The sequence below is a fragment of the Canis lupus genome, chromosome 2, assembly GCF_011100685.1.
Source record: "Canis lupus familiaris isolate Mischka breed German Shepherd chromosome 2, alternate assembly UU_Cfam_GSD_1.0, whole genome shotgun sequence".
NCBI classification, from domain to species: Eukaryota; Metazoa; Chordata; class Mammalia; order Carnivora; family Canidae; genus Canis; species Canis lupus.
Genome location: NC_049223.1, coordinates 17,037,116 through 17,063,663, shown reverse-complemented (window position 1 = coordinate 17,063,663; position 26,548 = coordinate 17,037,116). Strand labels below are relative to the sequence as shown.

General features: G+C 39.3%; 1 protein-coding gene across 11 annotated transcripts in view; it reads left to right on the top strand.

The window, feature by feature from the left end:
- Positions 1–26,548, top strand: part of LOC119869194 (coiled-coil domain-containing protein 144B-like) — a 155,104-nt gene that overhangs the window by 7,134 nt on the left and 121,422 nt on the right. For 6 of the 11 annotated variants that reach the window (XM_038529937.1, XM_038529936.1, XM_038529931.1 and 3 more), the window contains exons 1-2: positions 20,663–20,726; positions 24,745–25,005. In XM_038529937.1, coding sequence (XP_038385865.1) covers positions 24,782–25,005 — 224 coding nt within the window. In that variant the 5' untranslated portion in view covers positions 20,663–20,726; positions 24,745–24,781. Of the gene's footprint in view, positions 1–1,409; positions 1,538–20,662; positions 20,727–24,744; positions 25,006–26,548 lie in introns of those variants that run through there. The other 5 variants (XM_038529933.1, XM_038529932.1, XM_038529935.1 and 2 more) reach the window with 3 other exon arrangements.

Below are 26,548 nucleotides of genomic sequence, written 5' to 3'. Positions count from 1 at the left end.
AACCTCACCAACGGTGCACTAGGGTCCCCCTTTGCCCACAGCCTCATCAGTACTTATTTTTTCTTGTCTTTCTGATATTGGCCTTTCTCAGAGGTGTGAAGCGATATCTCACTGTGATTTTGATTTGCATTACTCTGATGATTTGTGATGTTGAGCATCTTCCCGTGTGCCTGTTGGTGATCAGTATGTCGTCTTTGGGAAAACGTCTATTCAGATCCTCTGTCCATTTTTTAATATTGAATTGTTTGTTTCTTGTTGATATTGAGCTATATGAATTTCTGTATATATTTTGGCTGTTAACCCCTTATTGGATAGAATTGGCAGTTTCTTCCTTCTATTCGGTAGATTGCCTTTTTTGTTGTTGATGATTTCCTTTGCTGTGCAGAAGCTTTTTAGTTTTATGTTATCTCATTAATTGTTTTTTGTTTTTTGATGCCACTGCCTTTGGAATCATAAGATCCAAAAAGGAAAAAAAAAATCTCCAAGAGTGATGTCAGAGAGCTTACGACCCATGTTTTCTTCTAGGAGTTTAATGATTTCAGGATTTTCATTCCAGTCTTTAATCCATTTTGAGTTAATTTCTTTGTATGGTGTGAGATGATGGCCCAGTTTCAGTCTTTTATATGTAGGTGTCTAGGTTTCCCAGCACCATTTATTGAAGAGATTGTCTTTCTCCATTGTATATTCTTGCCTCTTTTCTTGTAAAGTAATTGGCCTTATATGGCTGGGTTTATTTCGGGGCTCTCTTTTCTGTCCCACGAATCTGTGTGTGTTTTTATGCCAATACCATACATTTTGATTACTTTAGTTGTTAGATACTACAGCTTGAATTCAAGGAGTGTAATGTCTCAGACTTGTCCTTTCTCAAGATTTGCTTTGGCTGCTTGGGATCTTTTGTGGTTCTATACAAATCTTACGATTGTTGTATTTCTGTGAAAAATGCCACTAGAATTTCAATAGAGATTGCCTTGACTCTGTAGATTGCTCTGGTCAGTATGGACATTTTTGCAATATTCTTCATGAGCATGGAATATCTTTCCACTTATTAGTGTCATTGTCTCTCCTCAGTGTCCTATAGTTTTCAGAGTATAGATCATTCACCTCCTTGGTTAAATTTATTCTTGGGTATTTTTTCATGCAATTTTAAATGGGATTTGTTTTCTTAGTCTCTCTTCCTGATAGTTTGTTGTTGGTGTACACAAGTGTGACAGAATTGTGTATATCAGTTTTGTACCTGCAACTTTACTGAATTTATTTAGAAATAAGGTTAGAACTAATGTTCTAACAGTCTTTTTTTTCCACAGAGTCGTTAGGGTTTTCTGTGTATAAAATTGTATCATCTACAAATAGTGATGGTTTTACTTCTTCCTTTACAATTTGGTTCCAATTTCTTTCTTTTTCCTTCCTAGCTGCTGTGGCCAAGACTTCCAATACTGTGTTAGCATCCTCGCCTTGTTCCTGATGTTAAGCAGGAAGCTTTTCCCTGTTGAGCATGATGCTAGCTGTGCACTGGTCATACGTGGCCTTACATTTTGAGGTACATTTGGTCTATACCCACTTTGTTGAGTTTTTCTGGGGTTTAATCCTGGTCTTTCATTGGGAACATGTTTATCTGTTTCCTCATGTTGCCTGACTTTGTATGTATGTATGTCTTTGTGTTAGGTGAAACAGCTATCTCTTCTAGTCCTGAAGGTGTGGCTGTGTGTGGGTGAACATTTTTGTTTATAGTAGCCTTGCTTCAGTGTTTGGTTGTCTCTCATACTGTTTCCCCAATTATTCTAGACCTGTGGGGCTCACAAACACAATCCACCCTGGCCCCAGAGTCTCATATTCAGTAGGCATCCCCTGTGTGGGTTGCATGTACCTGCTGGCTTGGAGGCCTCTGGCAGTGGGAGTGTAACTAGAGGTCAGGGCACTGGCCTCCTGCTTCTGGCAGGGCCGTGGCAGCAGTATGGAGGGGGAAGGAGGTACTAGAAGGTTATGGGAATGCAAAAATAGCTCCTGCCAGCATTGGCAGTAGCAAGGTAGAGAAAGCGTAAATATGGCACCCTCCGGTATCTTTTGTCTTTGGAGGGAATCTGAGTGGGCTTTTGCCCTTCTGGTAGATGCTTTAAGATTAGCAAATGGAACCCCTTCACATCTGGTCTAGGCTCCTTTCAAACTGGTGCTTTTGTACTGGGTCCTGAGGCAAATGAGTCTGATTGTGAGCCCTGTAAAAGCAGAGCCTGCACTCAGTACAGCCCTAGGAGTCTCCTGGACGGAAGCTCCACTGGTTTCCAAAGCCAGGTGCTTTGGGGGCTGTCTGTCTGGTGCATCTCCCATGGGTCATGGTGCCTGATGAGTAGTACAGATTCCCTCCCTCAGGGAGGGGTTCTGTATTTGTGCAACCCCTCCTCCATAGGTCGTTGCATGGGGGGAGGTGAGGTTTTCGGCAAAAATACAACTACATCTGTCTCTCCTCCCTGTCTGTTTAATTCTTCGTTGTGGAGTAGCTGTCCTGCTCAGAGATAATTGTTTTATATGTAGCTGTAGATATATTGTGTCTGTTGAGGGAAAGGATTTCAGAAGTTTTTATGTGACTATCTTGAATGATCTCCCTGTTTGCCTGTGTTCTTTTTTTTTTTTTTTTAGATTTTATTTATTTAGTCGTGAGAGAGGCAGACACACAGGCAGAGGGAGAAGCAGGCTCCAAGCAGGGAGCCCAACAAGGGACTTGATCCCAGGACCTCGACCCAGGCCACCTGCGTCTTCTTGAATGGCATTTTTAGTAAGCAAAGAATGCTACGGTAGGCTCTTGTTATCTATCTGTGTATCTATCTATCTATCTATCTATCTCTATCTATCTATCTATCTATCTATCTATCTATTTATATTTCAGTATAGTGAAAGATGATGAAATGATTATTCCTAAAATTTCTAGTTAGAGGTCAGCTGTCAGGATCTCTGATTTGAAGTAATCTTTCAAAGCATGTTTTTTTCCTCTGGCTCTTTTAAAGACTTCAATACATACATAACTTTTTTTCTTTTAAATAAGTTCTGTTTACTTCTTTTAAAAATGTTCGGCCCAAGTGTGGCAGGATACAAAATCAATGCCCAGAATTCAGTGGCATTTCTGTACACTAACAATGAGACTGAAGAAAGAGAAATTACGGAGTCAATCCCTTTTACAATTGCACCCAAAAGCATAAGATGCCTAGGAATAAACCTAACCAAATAGGTAAAGGATGTATACCCTAAAAACTACAGAACACTTCTGAAAGAAAGTGAGGAAGACACAAAGTGATGGAAAAATACTCCATGCTCAAGGATTGGAAGAATTAATATTGTGAAAATGTCAGTGATCACCCAAGGCAATTTACACGTTTATTTTTATTTATTTTTTAATTTTTATTTACTTATGATAGTCACAGAGAGAGAGAGAGAGAGGCAAAGACACAGGCAGAGGGAGAAGCAGGCTCCATGCACCGGGAGCCCGATCCCGGGTCTCCAGGATCACGCCCTGGGCCAAAGGCAGGTGCTAAACCGCTGCGCCACCCAGGGATCCCAATTTACACGTTTAATACAATCCCTATCAAAATGCCATGGACTTCTTCAGAGAGTTGGAACAAATTATTATAAGATTTGTGTGGGATCCCTGGGTGGCGCAGCGGTTTGGCGCCTATCTTTGGCCCAGGGCGCGATCCTGGAGACCCGGGATCGAATCCCACATCGGGCTCCCGAGGCATGGAGCCTGCTCCTCCCTCTGCCTGTGTCTCCGCCTCTCTCTCTCTCTCTCTGTGTGACTATCATAAATAATAAAAAAATTAAAAAAAAAAAAAAGATTTGTGTGGAATCTGAAAAAACCCCAAATAGCCAGGGGAATCTTAAAAAAGAAAACCATAGCCATGGGCATCACAATGCCAGATTTCAGGTTGTACTACAAAGCCGTGGTCATCAAGACAGTGTGGTACTGGCACAAAAACAGACACATAGATCAATGGAACAGAAATGAGAATCCAGAAGTGGACCCTCAACTTTATGGTCAACTAATATTTGACAAAGGAGGAAAGACTATCCACTGGAAAAAAGACAGTCTCTTCAGTAAATGGTGCTGGAAAATTGGACATCCACATGCAGAAGAATGAAACTAGACCACTCTCTTGCACCATATACAAAGAAAAATGATGAAAGATCTAAATGTGAAACAAGAATCCATCAAAATCCTAGAGGAAAACATAGGCAACTCCCTTTTCGAACTTGGCCACAGTAACTTCTTGCAAGATACATCCATGAAGGCAAGAGAAACAAAAGCAAAAATGAACTATGGGGACTTCATCAAGGTAAGAAGCTTTTGCACAGCAAAAGATACAGTCAACAAAACTAAAAGACAACTACAGAATGGCAGAAGATATTGGCAAATGACTTCTCAGTTAAAGGCCTAGTATCCAAGATCTGTAAAGAACTTCTTAAACTCAACAGCAAAGAAACAAACAATCCAATCAAGATACGGGCAAAAGACATGAACAGAAATCTCACAGAGGAAGACACAGACATGGCCAAGAAGCACATGAGAAAATGCTCCGCATCACTGGCCATCAGAGAAATACAAATCAAAACCACAATGAGATACCACCTCACACCAGTGAGAATGGGGAAGATTAACAAGGCAGGAAACCACAAAAGTTGGAGAGGATGCGGAGAAAAGGGAACCCCCTCTTGCACTGTTGGTAGGAATGTGCAATGGTGCAGCCACCCTGGGAAAACTGTGTGGAGGTTCCTCAAAGAGTTAAAAATAGACCTGCCCTAGGACCCAGCAATTGCACTGCTAGGATTATCCCAAAGATACAAATGCAATGAAACGCCAGGACACTTGCACCTCGATGTTTCTAGCAGCGGTTGTCCACAATAGCTAAACTGTGGAAGGAGCCTCGGTTTGTCCATCGAAAGATGAATGGGTAAAGAAGATGTGGTTTATGTATACAATGGAATATTACTCAGCCATTAGAAATGACCAATACCCATCATTTGTTTCGACGTGATGGACCTGGAGGGTATTATGCTGTGTGAAATAAGTCCATCGGAGAAGGACAAACATTTTATGGTCTCATTCATTTGGGGAATATAAAAAAATAATGAAAGGGATTAAAGGGGAAGAAAAAATGAGTGGGAAATATCAGAAAGGGAGACAGAACATGACAGACTCCTAACTCTGGGAACGAACTAGGGGTAGTTGAAGGGGAGGTGGGTGGCAGGTGGGGGTAACCTGGGTGGCGGGCACTGATGGGGCACTTACTTGATGGGATGAGCACTGAGTGTTATTCTGTATGGTGGCAAATTGAGCCCAATAAAAAATAAATTTATTAAAAAAAATGTTTGGCCAACATTCAAATTGTTTATACCATAGCTCATCTTAAGAAACCTGGTTACCTTTATTTCCAACATCAAAAGCATGAATTTCCATTCCTTAAAGCAGTAGATTCGAAGAAGAAAGGTTTTGACTATATCACTGCAATATTGCCACTTGCAGAAGCCCTTTGAAGAGTAACTAGAATGGACTTTATTGGCCTTGCCAATGTCCTACAAATGTTTTGTTTTCATATTTCATTTAAAACATGAATTATTTTTCCCTTTTGATGTTGAGTGTATTTCATCATGGAAATCAGCATCTTCAACTTGCTCTTTTTTCTTCAAATGGCTTCCAAAATGAGTATACTCTGGAGTTTTGAATGGATCATGTTTTTATTTTTACAGTTCTCTTCCATAGCAAATCAAGCTCATTAGGTATGTGGCTGACCGCAAGCTGTTCTGTGTGAACAGAAAGCAGCGTGTGATTTGGCATTTGGATACAACTTTTGTTGGGGGAGATCAGTACATAGAGCTTCATTCTTAAATTAAACCAGGACACTTGTTCTTGTCCTTGTTACTGCTCCTCAAGTATTTATGAATGAAGCAAAAAGTCGTCTTCATGTAATAATGGGTTTTCATTTTTATTTAATTTTATTTAATTTTTAAGATTTATTTATTCATGAGAGACACACAGAGCGAGAGAGAGGCAGAGACACAGGCAGAGGGTGAAGCAGACTCCAAGCAGGGAGCCAGATGTCGGACTCGATCCCCGGTCCCCAGGATCAGGCCCTGGACTGAAGCTGGCGCTAAACTGCAGAGCCACCCGGGCTGCCCTGGATTTTTCATTTTTAAACAGGAAAATCACTTAGTGGCATTTTCTCACAGTAGCTCTTAGAGGTGGGCTTTCACTTCTGTTCTATTAATAGTTTTCTTGTAAGGTAAATATCTGCTAGCATACTTACTACATGTTAGCCAGTGACTCTGCTACATTGCGTACTCTTGCTATTACAAAAAGCCCAACCGTCATTTCTCCTTTTGTTGAGTTTTTCAAATGAATGGCTTTATTTATTACAGTGGGTAATAGCAGTAGACTTTCCTGCAGTGACGTACTGTACTGTATGTATTCAATAAATACTGTTAATTGGTGACAGAAATTTATACACAAAAGAGCAGGTGAATCAGACTAGACCAGATCTAGAGGGAGATACAGAAGCAAATTCTCTATTTGTTACCCTGTCGTCTGTTAGATTTAATATATTATTCTGAGTGAAGTAAGTCAGTCGGAGAGGGACAAACATCATATGGTCTCATTCATTCGGGGAATATAAAAACTAGTGAAAGGGATTCAAGGGGACAGGAAAGAAAATGAGTGGGAATATCAGTGAGGGTGACAGCACATAAGAGACACCTAACTCTGGGAAACGAACAAGGGGTGGTGGAAGGGGAGGTCGGCCGGGGTTGGGGTGACAGGGTGACTGGCACTGAGGGGGGCACTTGACGGGATGAGCATCGGGTGTTGTAGTATATGTTGGCCAATCGAAGCCCAATAACAAATATACAAAAAATAAGGGAAAAGAATTAAAAATAGATAAAATAAACTTCATTAAAAAGGTTTAATATATCATCTTATTGTGATTATTATCTTAGTCTTTACAGAAATGCCATGTAAACAAGTTGCTGAATATGTTGTGTCTCATGGCATTGTACAGAACTTTGTATGTGCAACAGTCCTCTCATACAGGAATTCTGCCAATAATTTTCATTCATTATGTAGTTTTTGTCTTTCATTTTGAGACTCATTGTATAATCTTAATGGCAGTGGTGTGATTTCTCTTTTAGCTGTAAGGAGTACAATGTTTCATAATGTACATGTAGTTGGCTTTTATTTTTCAGTTTTTCTTTAAGGTAAGATACATGTATAAAGTTTGCCATTTTTACCATGTTAACGTACAATGTAATGGCATTAGGTATATTCAGAATGTCGTGCAAACGTCACCACTCTCTATTTCCAAAACCTTCTCATCACTCTACACAGAAACTCTGTGGCTGTTAAGCGCTACCTTCCCTTGTTGCCCACCCCCAGCTCCCAGCAACCACCATTCTACGCTTTGTCTCTATATTTTAACTGTTTTACATAGTTCACATAAGTGGAACTATACAGTACTTGCCCTTTTGTAACTATACCACTCCATGCAATGCTTTCAAGGTTTGTCCATGTTGTAGCATGTATCAGAATCTCCTTCTCTTTCATGGTTGAATAACATTGCACTATGTGTATACACTGCATGTTGTTTGTCCATTTGTCTGTTGATGGACACTTGCATGTGTCCACCTTTTGGCTATTGTGAATGGTGCTGGCAATGGACATTGCTGTACAACTATCTGTTTTGAGTCCCGATTGCGGTTCTTTTGGGTAGACACTTAGCAGCTGAAATGCCTGCTTATATAGTAATTCTGTTTAGGCTTGTGAGAAGGAACCATCCAAGTGTTTTCCGTGGAGTCTGCACCATTTTACATTCCTACCAGCATTATATGAGGGTTCCAATTTCTCCATATCCTCATCACTACCTGTTACACTGAGTAATTTTTGATTATAGCCATTCTCGTGGCATGAAGTGGTAGTTCATTGTGGTTTTGATTTGCATTTCCCTAATGACTAATGATGTTGAGCATGTTTTCGGGTAGTCTTGGCGATCTGATTGCCTTTTTGTTGTTGAGTTTGGCATTTTTTATATATTTTAGATATTAAAACCCTTATCATATTTTCGCCTTGCAAATAGTTTTTCCCCTGTGTAGGCTATCATTTCACTTGTCTGATAGTATCCTTTGTACAAAGTTCTAATTCTATAAAGATCAGTGTCCATTTTATCTTGTGCTGCTTATGCTCTTGGTAGCATATCTAAGAATCTCTTTGCAAACCCAAGGTTATGAGGATTTACCCCTTGATTTAAAATTTGAGCTAATTTTTTGTGTATGGTGTGAGATAGGGATCTAAGAATCTACATTCTTGTGCATGTAGGAATCCAGTTGTCCTGTATAGTCTATTTGTTTTCATCTCTATTTTTAGTGGCTATCAGTTTTTATCCTAGAAAGCGTTAGTTTGTGCTTTCTCTGGAAACAGTTTATTGGCAAAAGGTCGATGTCCTTAATTTAAAAATTATTGGAGAAATTTGGTGGCTTCATGACACTTTATAACGGAATTTCTTAAATGACAAAGCCCTGGAGGTGGGGGAAATTAGCTCTCAGGATAAAGAAAACCTAATTCTTATTATTGTACTTTGTATTCTGACACTGTTTGGGTGGCTTATTATTTTTTTTTTTGGTGTTTTTGTGAGATAAATGCATTTTCAGTTCCACTTCTGGCATAGCTAGATTCACTCTCAGTGAAGGTCGGAACCCTGTTAGCTTTCTCTGTTGATGTTGTTATTCTGTGGTCCATTTATCTAGTAATAATACATAGTAGGAAAAGGCCAGTTACAATAATTCTGCATTAAACAGGTACGAAAAGAGCAAGAAATGGTGGGGGAAGTGAACAGAACTTTATGTAGGAACAGGAAATATAAAATGTGACCACATTTGAAATGTAATAAGAATATTGTAGGTTACAGTTGTAACTGCTAATTCTTAGCATGGATGCATTGTATCCTGCTGAATTTTCCTTTGTTGGCATAATATTGCTGCCAACATTTTATAATAGCACTTTGACTTTTCCAGTTAAAAGGGCAGTTAACAAAAATATTTGAAGACTTTAGTTTCTCCAGTAGTATTTGGTTTTTGTTCATTTTTAAAGTTCGGTATTCAGATTGTTCCCTTTCAAAGTGGGGAGTTTTTGTCAGATATGTTACATTTTTCTCAGTTGCTGACTAGCAGACCTCTTTCAGAGGCTTGTTTACCACCAGCATCACTTCGTCATCATTTTCATCAGCCCTGTGAAGTCCTGTATTTTTGCAGTCATGTTAATGGCATCCAAGGTAAAAACCAATGACAGCATAGAGGGCATGTATTAGGTGGGAAGAAATGTTTAAATGAGGGCTGGTATGAACATTGTCAGTTTATTGGTGAATATCATAATGTCTATTATTCCTGTAACCTTGGATTGTTTGGGAATTAGATCCTAAATATTCAGAAGATAGGAACCTCTATGTTATATTAGTATTTCTTTATTTTCCCAACATTTGTTAGAGAGGGAGAGAGAGAGGAGAGGGGTAGAAGGAGGAGAGAGAATCTCAAGCAGATTCCACACTGAGTCCAGAGCCAACATGGGGCTCAATCTCATGACCCAAAGACCATGACCTGAGCCAAGATCAAGAGTTGGATGCTTAATCAGTCAGCCACCCAGACACCTCTGTATTGCTATATTCAATGACTAGGCTTTTATGAACTAATTTGAAGTCTTTTACCCTATCTTAGTTAATTGAATATATGACTTGAGATAATTATAGTTGTATAGTAGAAATTTTCCAAACGCAATGGTGATAAGCAATGCTGCGATATTATTATAGCTAAAATTGGTAGAGATTCCAGTGTTCACACATTCATTCTTCATTCAGCGAATATTTACGGAGCCACCTACTGTGGCAAGCCCTGTGCTAAGACAGTTGGAATTCAGCAGTGAGTGACATAGATAAATGTCTTTGCCCCCTTGTGGCTGGTATTTGACTAGGAAAGACTGAACCATAGACAAGACAAATGATGTATCCATCACAGGTTGTGATAAGCACCAAGAAACCTCAAGTGGCTGAGGGGCTGTGTGGAGATTTTAGGAAGGGAGACCAGGGGACCCCACTAAGATGCCATTTGGGGAAAGTCCTGTGTGAGCAGGCCTCTAATTTTCTAATTTTCTCTAATTTTGAGTGGCATCCATGTGCACAGAGTGTGTCTTTGTCCTTCCTTGTGTGTGGGCCTGTCTTCTCCCAAGAATGTGTGAATAGGGAGTGACTGACTCTTGGCTTCCTTTTTTTTTTTTTTTTCCTGGCTTCCATATGGTATCTCCTCTTTTCTGTCCCTGCACACCTTGGCGGTTTTTGTTTGTTTTTGTGTTTCAGACTTTTCAGTCACATTCTTTTTTTTTAATAAATTTATTTTTTATTGGTGTTCAATTTGCCAACATATAGAATAACACCCAGTGCTCATCCCATCAAGTGCCCCCCTCAGTGCCCGTCACCCAGTCACCCCCACCCCCCCACCTCTACTTCCACCACCCCTAGTTCGTTTCCCAGAGTTAGGAGTCTCTCATGGTCTGTCTCCCTTTCTGATATTTCCCACTCATTTTTTTTCTCCTTTCCCCTTTATTCCCTTTCACTATTTTTTATATTCCCCAAATGAATGAGACCATATAATGTTTGTCCTTCTCCAATTGACTTATTTCACACAGCATAATACCCTCCAGTTCCATCCACATCGAAAGCAAATGGTGGGTATTGGTCATTGTCTAATGGCTGAGTAATATTCCATTGTATACATAAACCACATCTTCTTTATCCATTCATCTGTCAATGGACACCGAGGCTCCTTCCACAGTTTGGCTATTGTGGACATTGCTGCTAGAAAACATCGGGGTGCAGGTGTCCCGGCGTTTCATTGCATCTGTATCTTTGGGGTAAATCCCCAGCAGTGCAATTGCTGGGTCGTAGGGCAGGTCTATTTTTAACTGTTTTGAGGAACCTCCACACCATTTTCCAGAGTGGCTGCACCAATTCACATTCCCACCAACAGTGTAAGAGGGTTCCCCTTTCTCCACATCCTCTCCAACATTTGTTGTTTCCTATCTTGTTAATGTTTCCCCATTCTCACTGGTGTCAGGTGGTATCTCATTGTGGTTTTGATTCGTATTTCCCTGATGGCAAGTGATGCAGAGCATTTTCTCATGTGCATGTTGGCCATGTCTACGTCTCCTCTGTAAATTTCTGTTCATGTCTTTTGCCCATTTCATGATTGGATTGTTTGTTCTTTGATGTTGAGTTTAATAAGTTCTTTATAGATCTTGGAAACTAGCCCTTTATCTGATACGTCATTTGCAAATATCTTCTCCCATTCTGTAGGTTGTCTTTTAGTTTTGTCGACTGTATCCTTTGCTGTGCAAAAGCTTCTATCTTGATGAAGTCCCAATAGTTCATTTTTGCTTTTGTTTCTCTTGCCTTCGTGGATGTATCTTGCAAGAAGTTACGTGGCCAAGTTCAAAAAGAGTGTTGCCTGTGTTCTTCTCTAAGATTTTGATGGAATCTTGTCTCACATTTAGATCTTTCATCCATTTTGAGTTTATCTTTGTGTATGGTGCAAGAGAGTGGTCTAGTTTCATTCTCAGTCACATTCTTCTAATCCTAAAATTTCTTCACCTAAATTAACCATAAAGTAAGTTTTCTCTCTATCACGTTGTATCTTTCCAGAGTGTGTGAGTATAAGACAGCGTGTCTGTGAATCCACTCAGAGCCTTTGCAGAATTCTGCGAAAACACTCTTATGTAAACATTTTCCCATGGTTTTGAACAATGACTGGCATGGTACTTGTCTTGGCAACTTAATTTTTGTTCCATCTTCACAGGAAACTTTGGAAATGGTAACTTTTTCCCCTTTCCATTCATTTGTTTCACTCTGGAAATGAAAATAATCCATTTCAGAGTGGTGATATGCAAATTACAGATGACAAAGTGTGGTCAGTAGATTCCAGGAACTAATATTAATGACGTTGAAGTATTGACATAGTTGGAGAAGCTAGCTTTAAAAGATATATGCAATGAAATACTGTTAAAGGTACCCTTGAGTTATAATAGACTCCAAGTCTGAGAACAGATTCCCTTTTAGTTAATACAGTATTCACTGGGATCCCTGGTGGCGCAGCGGTTTGGCGCCTGCCTTTGGCCCCAGGGCGCGATCCTGGAGACCCGGGATCGAATCCCACATCAGGCTCCCGGTGCATGGAGCCTGCTTCTCCCTCTGCCTATGTCTCTGCCTCTCTCTCTCTCTCTCTCTCTCTCTGTGACTATCATAAATAAATAAAAATTTAAAAAAAATACAGTATTCACTATTTTCTGTATAAGAATAGGTTCTTTAAGGGACTTACTCCCTTTTATTTTCACCTTTGGAAACCATTGTCGTTGATGAGTATGTTATGAACATCCCCTCATATGCCAGAAGTGAGAATTTCCTTTAAGCGTGTAAAGACAGACCACCATGGATGAAAACCTAACTTAGTAGAAAGTTGTTTATATTATCCATGGCCAGTGCTTTTGAATTGCATGTTTTCTTTCATCACTATGTGTGATAGCTTTAAAAAAACATGTATATAAATATGCATTAACAATCACTGTGTGTGACATTTAGTTTACCTCTTTAGTGCTGTCTCTAGTTAGAAAATAACAATTAACTTTGATATTATAAATAATATTTAACAAACAACTGATTTTTAGAAAGCTTGTATTTTTTATAGCCATGTATTAGGGCCTGAGAAACTGACAAAACTAGACGATTTGCAGATTCTGTGTTGTCAAGTGAATAAACACATGAAATCATGTTTATAAATACCCAGATTCATTGCAGATGTTTTTAGTGGACTCTATTTTTAGGCACTACTGGGTTGAACCACACAATATTAATTAGTACCTAGTAAATAGTAATATAAATACTTAGACTAAATGATTCCTATTATTTACAAAGTATACCATTGATTTTTGCAAATGGCTGGTATGTCAGGATGGGTTAGGTTGTGCTTTGGCAGCAAACAATTCCAAGAATAAATGTTCATTTCTGGCTCATGCTCTCTGTCCATTGCACACTGGTGGGGTGCTCAGCTCCATGTCCTCTCTGTCAGGATTGTGCTGGTGGAGGTGCCATTCCCTTGAACATTGGACAGCTTGGGAAAGAGATGTAATATTCTCTTAAACGCGTCTTCCCGGGAGGGACAAACCTGATGCTTTCTTTTTATGGGTCAGGGCAAGTCATAAGACCCAAACTTACTTCAAGGAGGTGGGGAAGTGCCGTTCTCTTCCTAGGTGCCTGGAAGAGGAGAAGGCACAGAATATGTGGGGTTGCACCACTGTTTAACCACAGTTCGAAAATTTTCCAAAGTAAATGAGTGTCATGAAATTTACTACATTATCTACTTTGGTGTAGCAGTTGGGTTGTCAGTTATAATTGATAGTGATGGTTAAACCATTTACTGTACCCCTAATTTATAGTGTAATCCCCTGGTGTTAGTATCTCTTCCCAGAAAAGTGTGCATTTAACTACACCAATAATTTTTTCTTACAGATTTTATTTATTTGAGAGAGAGAGAGAGAGGGAGAGAGAGAGAAGGGAGCAAACGTGTGCACATGAGCATGAGCTGAGTAAGGGGCAGAGGGAAGAAGCAGGGTCCTCGCTGAGCAGGGAGCCCGCACTGGGGCTCCATCTCTGGACCCTGAAATCGTGACCTGAGCAGAAGGCAGACACTGCACCAGCTGAGCCACCCAGGCGCCCCTAATTACAACGGTGTGATTTATGTTTCAGTCTTGAGTTCCAAGACTGCCACGCGTGCTCTACAATGCAGGCTGGCTTGTATTTGCAAATGTTGCTTAAATCAGTTTGCTTGTTGATAGAAATAAGCTTTCCTATCTCTTATAATAATCTCGGGATTATTGGGCCACTATCCTGGCTACTGTTAATTTTTTAAAAATATTTTATTTATTCATTCATGAGAGAGACACAGAGAGACAGAGACACAGGCAGAGGGAGAAGCAGGCTCCATGCAGGGAGCCCAATGTGGGACTCGATCCCTTGTCCCCAGGATCACAACCTGGGCTGAAGACGGCGCTAAACTGCTGAGCCACCCGGGCTGCCCCTGGCTACTGTTTAATTTGTAGTAATTTCATTTCTTCCTTAGTCTGTCTTTGAGTGTCACACTCATGTTTTTAATTGTAAAGTGTGTAACATAGAATTTACCATAGTGGCCACTGTTAAGCATTCAGTTCAGTAGTATTAAGTATATTCATATTGTTGTGTAACAGATCTCCAGAACTTTTTTTTTAATATGGCAAAACTGAAACTCTGTACACATCAAACAACTCCCCGTTTCTCCTGCCCTCCTCACCCTTGGCAACCACCATTCTATTTTCTGTTTCTGTGAGTTTGGCTACTTTTGATACCTTATAAAAATACAGCTACACAGTTTTCTTTTTCTGACTGGCTTATTTCACTTAGTGTAATATTCTCAAGTTTCACTCATGTTATAGCATGTGACAGGATCTCCTCCTTTTTTTTAAGGTGAATGATATTCCATTGTTTGTGTGTGTCTGTGTGTGTGTATAAACCACATTTTGTTTATTCATCTATTGATGGACATTTGATTTGCTTTAACCTCTTGGCTATTGTGAATAATGCTGCAATGAATGTGAATTTGCAAATATCTCTTTGAGCTCCTACTTTCAATTCTTTTGGGTATATAAGCCAAAGTGGAATTGTTCAGGGTCACATGGCAATTTCATTTTTAATTTTCGAGGAACTTTCATACTGTTTTCCATAGTGGCTGGACCACTGTAGATTCTCACCAACAGGGCACAAAGTTCCAGTTTCTTTACATTATTGCCAGCAGTTGTTATTTTTGTGTTTTGTTTTGTTTTTAGATAGTGGCTATAAGGTGATACCTCTTTGTAATTTTATTTGTACTTTCTTTAATGATTAATGATATTGAACGTCTTTTCATGTGCTCATTGGAGAAATGTCTGTTCAAGTTCTTTGCTCATGTATTTTTGTTGAGTTGTAGGAGCTCTTTACATATTCTGGATATTAACCCCTTATCAGATATATGATATGCAAATATTTTCTTCCATTCTGTAGGTTGTCTTTTCACTCTGTTGATTGCTTACTTTATTTCCCAGAAGTTTTCAAAGATTTTATGTAGTCCTATTTATTTTTATTTGTTGCCTCTGCTTTTGGTTTCATATCCAAGAAATCATTCCCAAATTCAATGTCTTGAAGCTTACATGTGAGCAGGGAAACCTGTTTTCTTGTTAAGAGTTTTACAGGTCTTATTTCATGTTAATTTTTGTATACAGTATATGGTAAGGATCCAACATAACTCTTTTGCATGTGAATATTCAGTTTTGCCAACACCACTTGTTGAAGTGATTGTCCTTTCCCTATTGAGTAGTTCTGGCACCTTGGTTGAAGATCATTCATCCTGAGAGTGTTTTTTTTATTTTTATTTTTATTTTTTTTATGATAGTCACACAGAGAGAGAGAGAGAGAGAGAAAAGCAGAGACACAGGCAGAGGGAGAAGCAGGCTCCATGCACCGGGAGCCCGACGTGGGATTCGATCCTGGGTCTCCAGGATCGCACCCTGGGCCAAAGGCAGGCACCAAACCACTGCGCCACCCAGGGATCCCCCTGAGAGTGTTTTTGAGATTATATGCCAGAGAGTATTTTTCCTGGGTTCTCTATTCTGTTTCGTTGGTCTGTATGTCTGTCTTTATGCCAGTCTATCTGTGTTTTGATTACTGAAGCTTCATAATATGATTTGATATCAGGAACTGTGAAGTCTCAAACTTTTTTCTTCTTTTTCAATATTGTTTTGGGTTTTCAGAGTTTCTTGAGATCCCATTTTAGGGCAGTTTTTCTGTTTCTGCCAAAAATAGGATTTTTGATAAGAGTTATAATGAATCTGTTGATTGCTTTGGGTGCAATGGACATTTTAACAATTTTATTTGCATCTTTAATTTTTTTCAGCAGTGTTTTGCAGTTTTTCACTCTATGGGTCTTTTACTTTGTTAGTTGAGTTTATTCTTAAGTCTCTTATTCTTTTTGACACTTTTGTCAATGCGATTGTTTTCTTATTGTCCTTTTGTTTGTGGTTTGTGTTTGAAAACTCAGTTATTTTATTTTGTGGTGATTTTGTATCCTGCAAGTTTGCTGAATTTGTTTAGTAGTCTAATAATTTGGGTGTGTGTGTGTATGTGTAATCTTTTGGGCTTTGTGCATATAAGATCATGTAGTGTCACCTGTGAGCAGAGATAACTTCTTCTTTCCTAATTTATTTCTTGCCAAATTGCAAAGAAATTTTTACTTCTAGTGCTCTCTTGAATAGCGGTAGTGAGGGTGAACATCAATACTTTGTTCATCTTCGAGGAAAAGCTTTCAGTCTTTTAGCATGGAGTATGATGTTAGCTGTGAACTTTTTATATATGGCCTTTATATATTGAGATAGTTTCCTTCTATTGCTAGTTTATTGCTTTAATTGTGAAAGGTATTTAATTAGTCAAATGGATTGAGATGATCATGTGGTTTTGTTCTTCATTCAGATAACATGATATATCACATTTTGTATGATGAACCATCCTTACATCCGTAGGATAAATTCAACTTGGTAATGGTGTGTAATCCTTTAAATGTGCCATTCAACTCAGTTTGCTAGTATTTTAAAAGGATTTTAAAATTACTGTTCTTCAGGCATATTGGTCTATAGTTTTCTTGTAGTATCTTGTTTTGCTTTGCTATCAGAGTAATGTTGGCCTCAGAATGAGCTTGGAAGTATTCCTTGCTCTTCAAATTTGGGGAAGAATTTGATGAGTTTTGGTGTTAATTCTCTACATGGTTAGTAGAATGCTCTCATGAAGTCATGTGGCCCTGGGCTTTAATATGCTGGAGGTTTTTGATTACTGTTTCATATCCTTATTGGATATTGGTCTGTTCAGATTTTAAATTTAAGCCATTGACTTTGTAGGTTGTTTATTTCTAGGGATTTATCCATTCTACGTTATCAAACTTATTGGTGTATGGTTGTTAAGAGTCTATTATGGTCCTTTTAATTTCTGTGACATCAGTTGTTATGTCTCCTTTTTCATTTCTGATTTAGTTATTTGAGTCATCTTTTATTCTTAGCCTAGCTAAGGGTTTATTAATTTTGTTGATCTTTTGAAAACAACTTTTGTTTCATTAATTTTTTCTGTTATATCTTTGCTCTAATAATTTCCTTTCTTTGCTAACATTGTTCTTTTTGTAGTTCCTTGAGTTATAAAGTTGGGTTACTGATTTTAGATTTCTCTCTCTCTCTCTTTTTTTTAATGTAAGTGTTTATAGCTATAAACCTCACTCTTAGCACTGCTTTCGTTATATAAGATTTGATACATTGTGTTTTCATTTTTATTTGCCTGAAGATATTTTCTAATTTCCTTTGTGATTTATTCTTTGGCTCACTGGTTGTTTAAATCTGTGTTGCTTAATTTCCACATATTTGTGGATTTTTATTTTTCCTTCTGTTTTTCATTTCTGGTTTCATTCCATTGAGGTGAGAAAAGATACTTGGTGTGAGTTCAGACTTCTAAAATTTGTTAAGACTTGTTTTGTGGTCTAACATGTGGTCTGTCCTGGAAAATGTTCTGTGTGTGCTTGAGAAAAATGTGCATTTTCTTGTTGTTGCATAGAGTCCTCCATGTATGATTGTTTGGTGCATTTAGTCTACAGTATTGTTCAAGTCCTCTGTTATCTCATTGATTTTTGTTTGGTGGTTCTTTCTTTTGAATGAATGACATTGAAGTCTTCTCTTACTGTGTTGATGCCAGTGTTTGCTTCAAAAATTTAGGAGTTCTGATGTCAGGTGTTTACATATTTATAATTGTCAAAGCTTCTTGGTGAATTGACCCTTTTATCATTATATAATGTCCTATTTTGTGTTTTGTTAGTTTTTGACTTCATCTCTTTTGTCTATTAGTATGGCCACCCTGCTCTCTTTTGGTTAACATTTTCATGGGATATCTTTTTTCCATCTTTTCATTTTCAGCTTATGTGTATCATTAGATCTAAAGTTTGTATCTAGTAGACAGCATGTGGTTGGTCTTTTTTTTGTATTTTTTTTTATTGGAGTTTGATTTGCATATATATATATATATATATATATATATATATATATATATATGGCATAACACCCAGTGCTCATGCCATCAAGTGCCCCCCTTAGTGCCTGTCACCCAGTAATCCCACCCTCCCGCCCAACCTGCCTTTCTACCACCCCTTGTTCGTTTCCCAGAGTTAGGTGTCTCCCATGTCCTGTACCCTCACTGATATTTCCCACTCATTTTCTCTCCTTTCCCCTTTATTCCCTTTCACTATTTTTTATATTCCCCAAATGAATGAGACTTGTTTTTTTAAATCCATTCAGCCACTCTGTCTTTTGATTAGGGAGTTTAATCCATTTACATTTAAAGTAATTACTGATAGCGACACCTGGGTGGCTCAGCGGTTGAGCATCTGCCTTTGGCTCAGGGCATGATCCTGGAGTTCTGGGATCGAGTCCCACATTAGGCTTCCTGCGAGGAGTCTGCTTCTCCCTCTGCCTATGTCTCTGCCTCTCTGTGTCTCTCCTGAATAAATAAATAAAATCTTTAAGAAAAAGTAATTACTGATAAGGATGGTATTTTATTCCCATTTTCTTAATTGTTTTCTGTATGTCTTGTAAGTTTTTTGTCCCTCTTTTCTTTTACTACTGCCTTTTCTTTGTGTTTTAGTGAGTTTTTTTTTGGACACATGCCCTTTTAATTACCTTTTGTGTGTTTTCTACAGTTTTTTTTTTGTGTGTGTGGTTTCTCTGGGTATTACATAAAATATCTTCATGATTTCAGTTTATTTTAACCTGATGGCTTTAGTTGCATACAAAAACTCTACTCCTTTATGTCTCTGTCCCTCCACCTTCCCTGCTTTGTTAGTGATGTCACAAATTGTGCCTTTTCATATTGTGTGTCTGTTAACATAGATTTATACTTTAATGCTTTTTCCTTTTAAATCCTATAAAAGAATGAAAAATGATTTATGCACCAACGTAGGGTTCTGTTTTTGGCCTAAGTATTTACGTTTACTGGAGAGCTTTATATTTTCTATGGTTTTGTGTTGTCTAGGGTCCTTTGTTTCATCTCCAAGGGCAATCCTTTAGTATTTTTTGTGTGGCATGTCCAGTGGTGATTGACTCCATCAGCTTTTATCTGGCTGGGAAAGTCTTAATGTCTTCATCTTTATTTTTTTATTTTTTATTTTTTTTTATAGTTTTGCCTGTTTTTTTTTTATTTTATTTTATTTTTTTTTTTTATTTATGATAGTCACAGAGAGAGAGAGAGAGAGAGAGAGAGAGAGAGAGGCAGAGACATAGGCCGAGGGAGAAGCAGGCTCCATGCACCGGGAACCCGATGTGGGATTCGATCCCGCGTCTCCAGGATCGCGCCCTGGGCCAAAGGCAGGCGCCAAACCGCTGCGCCACCCAGGGATCCCTGTCTTCATCTTTAAAGGATGACTTTATAGATACAGTATTCTTGGTAGTTCTTTTCTTTCAGCATATTGAATATACCATACTGCTGCCCTCTGACCTGCAAAATATCTGCAGAGACATTGGCTTTGAATCAACAGAGGTTCTCATTTACATGAGGAGTCCATTTTCTCATGCTACATTCAAGATTGCTTTTTTCCTGTAACTTTTCAGTTTACTATATGTGGTGCTGAAGTGAGCACAGCTTTTCAGTTTCATTATAATGTGTTTCAGTGTTGGTCTCTTTGCATTTACCCTAATTGGAGTTCATTCAGCTTCTTGAATTTATATATCCATTTTTTTGCCTCAAATTTGGAAAAATTTCAGCCACTATTTCTTTAAATAGGCTGTCTATCTCTTTCCTACTTCTCCTGGGTCTCCCATAATGCATAGATAGACTTTTTGTAGTGTCCTGTATAGCCCATAGACTGTCTTTACTTTCCATCATTCCTTTTTTTTTTTCCATTCCTGTGACTCAGTAATTTCACATGATGTTTTCTAGTTTGCTGATTCTTTCTTCTGCTTGATCAAATCTTTTTTTTTTTGCTTGATCAAATCTGAAGTTGAATCTGTTTAGTGCATTTTTCAGTTTAATCATTGTATTCTTCAGCTACAAAGTTTACCTTTTTTAAAAAGTGTTTTTGTGTCAATATTCTTATTTTGTTCATGCATTATTTCCCTGATTTCATTTAGGTATCTTTTGTGTTGTCTTTTAGCATCTTTAGTAGAGCATCTTTAGAATTATTATTTTAAATTACTTCTCAGGTAATTCATAGATCTTCATTTCTTAAGGGTTGGTTGTGGTGCTTTATTTTGCTCGTTTGATGGAACCATCTTTAACTGTTTCCCTTTGGGCCTTTTGATCTTTTGAGATTAGGGCATTTGAAAAGACAATGATCTCTTTTAGTGTGTTATTTTTTTTTTTAAGTTTTTGTTTATTGATTCTTAAGAGACGGGGGGGGGGGGGGGGGGGGGGGGGGGGGGGGGGGCGGGCTCGGGCCTCCCCTCCGCGGGGCGGCGACACTCCGCGTGGCGGGGCGTTGAGTGTTTACCGCGCGCCCTAGCAACTGGCGGGCGCGCGGCTGGCGGCGCGGGGCGCGGGGCGCTGGGCGCAGTGCGGACGCGGAGCGGGGCGCTGCAGGTGAGTGCGGCCGTTGGGCGCAGGGCGGCCGCCGGGGACTCGCCGCCGCCTCTCCGCGCCGGGCCCCGCCGCTCCCGCCCGCCCCGCGCAGGGGTCCTTGCAGCCTAACGCGGCGGGGTTCGAGCAATGGGGGCCTCTCTCGCCCGCTCCCCTCGTCTCCTCGGGCCGCGGCCCGCCCTGTCCCGGCCCTCTCCCTCCCCTCCCCTCCCCGCAGACCCCCTGCCCAGGCGCCTCCTGCTCCTTGGCTCCCGAGCCGAGCCCCTCTCCGCGGCTCAGGCGACTCCCGGCGCCTCCCCGTCCTCCTACCCTCCGCCCCTGCAGCTCGCCCTCCTTCCACCTACCGTCCTCCTCCCTGCGCCTTCCTGCCGGCGCCCCCTGCCCCCTCACCCCTACAGACTGAGCTCCGGCTCTAACTAACGCCTGTCGCCGTCTGCTCGGTGTTTTCACGCAGGCTTTAAGTGTACGTGGATTCAGGGCCCTGCACATGCCAGTTCTGAAATTCTGATTTTTCTGTAGCTTCATCATTCCCAGAATGGCACGTGTATGCGCCGACTCCCAATCTGTGTTACCAGCCACATTTCTAGATCTCAGCGTGGATGCTCACCTTCCCTTAGCTCTCTTTCTGCTCAAGCGTTACAGAAATTATTCACGGACGGGTTTCTTTTTTTTTTTTTTTTTTTTTTTTTTTTTTTTTTGTTGTTGTTTTTTTTTGTCATTTTTTTTAATGCTACGGGAAGCTTGCAGCTAATCCTTAAAAAAGAAAAACAAGCTGTGTTACAGTGATTTGATTCGGACAGAAAATGAGTAGAATAATAGACAAAATGAATATAAATGATTTTCCATTTATGAGAACACGTGCACAGAAACTTTTCTCCATTTAATCATTAAACTTTTCAACAGTCGCACCTTAATTCAAAGATACTTACTACATATTCATGTGTATTCGTTGTAACTGTGGTTCTTAGGCCAAAAGGACTCCTGGATTGGCAGTGGGTAGAAACTGGGGAACAGCCTGTTTTGATTAAAAAAAAAAAATTTAGTTTTGTATTTTTACCTGAGTTACACAGACCTTTTTTTTTTTTTTTTAACACCCCTGGGACTAGTGGAATAAATACGGTTCTCCTGCTAAATGAGGCTATTAGAAATGTCCTAGACTTAACATGAAAAGCTTTAGATTACACTGTTTTCTTTTTGTAATTTATTCACTTACGCCTACAAAGTACTTCTTTCTCTTTCTCTGTCCGTCTCTCTTTTTTTTAAAAAAAGATGTTATTCATGAGAGACACAGAGAGAGGCAGGCTCCTCACAAGGAACTGGATGCAGGATTCGATTCCAGACCCAGGATCATGCCCTGAGCCAAAGGCAGACGCTCAACAGCTGAGCTGCCCAGGCTGTCCCTCTTTCTTTCTCTCTCTGCTCTCACTCTCATTTTTAAAGGCTTTTTCTACCTATCTTGTTCAAGATTTTGATACACTTTTCCCCCCTAATAATATTTTTTGCCTTCTGGGTTGGCCCAGACCCTCCTGAAATTTTCTTAGACCTCAAATCAAGCCTGTTCATTGTTGCAGCTCCTGCCTTTCCAGATTTAGAAAAACAATTTGAAGAGATACAAACGTGTTATTTTTGTATAGACATTTATCATGATGAAGACCTTTTTGCATTTCTTAGCTCTTTTTAAAGTGTCTTTCAGGAAGTTGCTGTATGGGGTGTTGACTGCTGCTACAGTCTTATATAATCTATGTATGTCCACATTTTCCTTTTAAAAAGTACAAGAAGGAAATGATACACATGTTGTAGTTTTATAAGACCACTGAAACAAGTGGTATGCTTAAGATTAAAAATAAATTGTGCACATAAGACTTTCTATATGCGATAAAGCTGTTTGCACTTATTCTTAGCTTGCACTTACTCTCTTAATACTGGCAAACTCAACAGTGTTACTGATGTAAGCATCAGTACAGGCTTACATGTTTGGAATCAAGCAATAGAAACAAACTACTAGAATACTAAAATAAATGCACACAAAAAAATCTGTACCCTAATTGTATATATTTTATAATTGTATGTATTTGTATATATAAGTATATACACAGATATAAAAATATATATACCTATTTATGTACACATATATCAGCCATTCTTAGCCCTGAGAACTATCATTTTTTATAACAAATATTTTGTAATGCCTTCTTTGCTACTCCAAAATCAAAATCCTAGGTAGTAATTCTACATGTGTGCATAGTTTAAATGTAGGATAGGATATCTTTAAATGTAGATAGGATATCTAGATCAGTGGCTCTCAGTGAGGCAGTACTCATAACTCAGAAGTATTATTAACCATATTTCATTATCAAAATGATATTGGCTACTTCCTGGGACCCCAGGATCATAGCCTGAGCCCAAAGGCAGACACTCAACCACTGAGCCACCCAGGTGCCCTGATGTCTGACATTCTTGGTCCTCATCACTAAATCCCAATGATGTCCCCTAACTGTAAAATAAAGGAAAATTAAAAGGTAAATAATTGCAATACAGTAATAGTATGTAAATGCTCAGGTACCACTACACTAGAATATGTAGTGAAGTAGTCAGGTGCTCCAGCCTTACATAGAATTATATACTGTGAATGCAGTAGCTCCAAATGCAGGCTGATGTAAACACATCATTGAAACTTAAATTGTGTGACCAGCATGGCCATCAATGGTGTGATTTTCCAAAATACTGAGCTCTTGGTAGACTTCCATATAAGACAGAATATATACAACCTTCCTTTGACTTACATGATAGTTGCAATCCTGGAAAATTCAGTGTATGTCAAAACTGTGGAAAAATTACTTTGTAAAGTGGAGTTAGATTCTTAGCGCAGGTATTACTTATCTGAAGTTTTTCGCCCACCAGATGCCTAAAGAGTGTAGTATAATTCTGTCTGGGGACTGTTGTGCACATTGCAGGACATCAGACATTATTTTTTAAGAGTTTATTTATTTATGAGAGACAGAGAGAGGCAGAGACGTAGGCAGAGAGAGAAGCAGGCTCCCTGTGGGGAGCCTGATGCGGGACTCAATCCCAGGACCCGCTCCTGGGACCCCAGGATCACACCCTGAGCCAAAGGCAGACTCAACCACTGAGCCACCCGGGTGCCCTGATGTCTGACATTCTTGGTCCTCATTACTAAATCCCAATGATGTCCCCTTCCTATCATTTTGATAATGAAATATCCTTAATAATATTTCTGAATTATGAGTATTGCCTCATTGAGAGCCACTGATCTAGATATCCTGTTACTAGATTTAGTGCAGTACAAAACCCAAAATCCCCAAGTCATTTCCGAAGGGTCCTGGTACTTCGGAGCTTTAGTAATAATGGGGGAAAGCTAATTCTATTCTATATTTAACTTTATCACCATTCTAATATTCTGGAAGGAAGCCTTTCATGATCCTATTAGTGAAAAATCAAACAAGTATAGACTATCAGGGAAAAAAAAGCCTTAAATGTTCACAGTGAGAACTTGCTTGCTAACTCGGCTTTTACTCAATGTTGCAGATAATGTTCTCTTTTTAAAGAAAGTCAGAATAACAGAGTTCAGTTTGACAGCATGGTTCTAAATTATGCACTGCCCAGCCCAGAAGAGCCTTTGGCTCCAGCAAACCTGTTGGACCAAAGGCCTTGATGCCATCTTCCCCCAGCTCTTCCTTCCACTGTTGGGAGTTTTCTGTTTCTGTTTTCTGCCCAGTTATTTGAGCTTTTCTTTCTGGGGCCCAGGGAAATGAGAAAGTTATTTGCTTAGGGCAAATAGATACTAGAAAATCCAAGTGCCTGTCAGTTTTACTTAGAGCTAGCCCAGTAAAAATGAATATTTCTGTTGCATTAAGGAGCAATTTGATGATGAAAAAAAATTGACCACTAAGATTAAGAAGCAGAATATGTGTTGGATGGCTTAAAGGCTTGAAAGTGAGAACGGTTCCAGGAAAAAGGTGATTGCCATCCTGTGTTTCTAACTCTTTCCACTCTGATGCAGGGTGTGTGGTGAGCTCAGATCTGAGCATTGACTGAGCATGGGGGTGGCTCTGACAAGGTCTGCACAGTGGACTGCTGCTGGATATGGGACCAGAACCCTGGAAATTACTCCACTGAATGAAGTGATATTGAAAGAAATTGCGATGTTTGTGGAGAGTTTTATCTACAAACATCCTCAAGAAGCAAAATATGTTTTTGTAGAACCACTTGAATGGAAAACAAACTTGGACCCCTCAGCATTTGAATCAGGATATATTGTCAGGTAAGCTGGTAAAGAGCTTCTAGAGTTTAATGTCTTTATTGTACATATTTTGATAAATGAGTTGTAGGTTTTGGGCAAGTAATTTAACATCTGTGAATCTCAGAAATATTCTGACCCAGGAATTGCAATCAGGAGGCACTCTGCTGAAATCTGGGAACATTCTGTTTAGCACAACAAAATTATGTATGTATGTATGTATGTATGTATGTATGAGAGAGAGAGAGGGAAGATGAGCAGGGGCAGGGGCAGAGGGAGAAGCAGACTCCTGGCTGGGTAGGGAGCCAGCCAGACACTGAGCTCTATCCCAGGACCCTGAGATCATGACTTGAGCCAAAGGCAGACCCTTAACCGACTGAGCCACCCAGGCACCCCTAATTATTTCTTTCTTTCTTTCTTTCTTTCTATCTATCTATCTATCTATCTATCTATCTATCTATCTATCTAGATTTTATTTATTCATGAGAGACACAGAGAGAGAGGCAGAGATACAGGCAGAGGGAGAAGCAGGCTCCCTACAGAGAGCCTGTTGTGAGACTCAATCCCAGGACCCTGGGATCATGACCTGAGCTGAAGGCAGATGCTCAACCACTGAGCCACCCCGGTGCCCTGGCACTCCTAATTTTTAAATTTTGATTTGAATTTCTTTTGATAGGGGATGCATTCTTGAGTTCACCACACTCCAACAATTGTTGTTGCTTTATGTTTGGGCTTTCCACTCATCTATACAACCCTACAGGTGTCAGTAGGCATTGGTTTTGTGACCTCTGCTATAGGCAAAATCCCTTCTGGTATTAAAATCTATTAATTCCTGGGGAGTGGTAAATTTCCCTCAATATATGGGAGAGGCTAATTAGCAATTAGCATTGTCCTCAAATGAGAACCTTCCAAATCTGAGATTTAAGAAAAACCTACCTCTACCTCAAACAGGGAGCTGTCAACTTAGCTCTAGAGAGCTTAGATAAAAAATATATATGTATTTATATAAATGTAATCATAATTATATAGGAGTAATTGACATTTGCATATGTAAATCTTTTTTGTTGTTTTGGTCAGCTTCAGTTTATTTTCCACTTTCAGGCATCGGGATCCTCTTTTCTGCCACCGTGTTCCTCCTTAATTTTGCATATGAACTTTTAAAGTGTGACATTATCAAAGACAGGTCACTAATCAGTCAAATCTTCTTATAGATGCCTTTTCCACTTTTTCCCTTTGGGATTATTTGTGAGAATAAACTCTGAATTTCATTTTTAGTACTGAAAAACCTTTTTTGAACTGTATTTCAGGAGTGTTTGGTTCTGTTGTCATGCTCTACCTTCTCTCTGAATTTCCTGAAGCCTTTTTCTAAAATTGTATTTTATTTCTAACTCTGCCTATGGTCACTTCCTCCCAAAGTGCTTGTCATTATTCATTGCTCCCACTTAAGTTCAGTGTAGTGTCACATGTTGTTTTTTCTAACCTTTGAAAGATGAACTCATCTGCAAAACCATATAGTTCAAAAACATATGAACTACTTAGTACAGAGATGAATTTAAACCAGATGTCA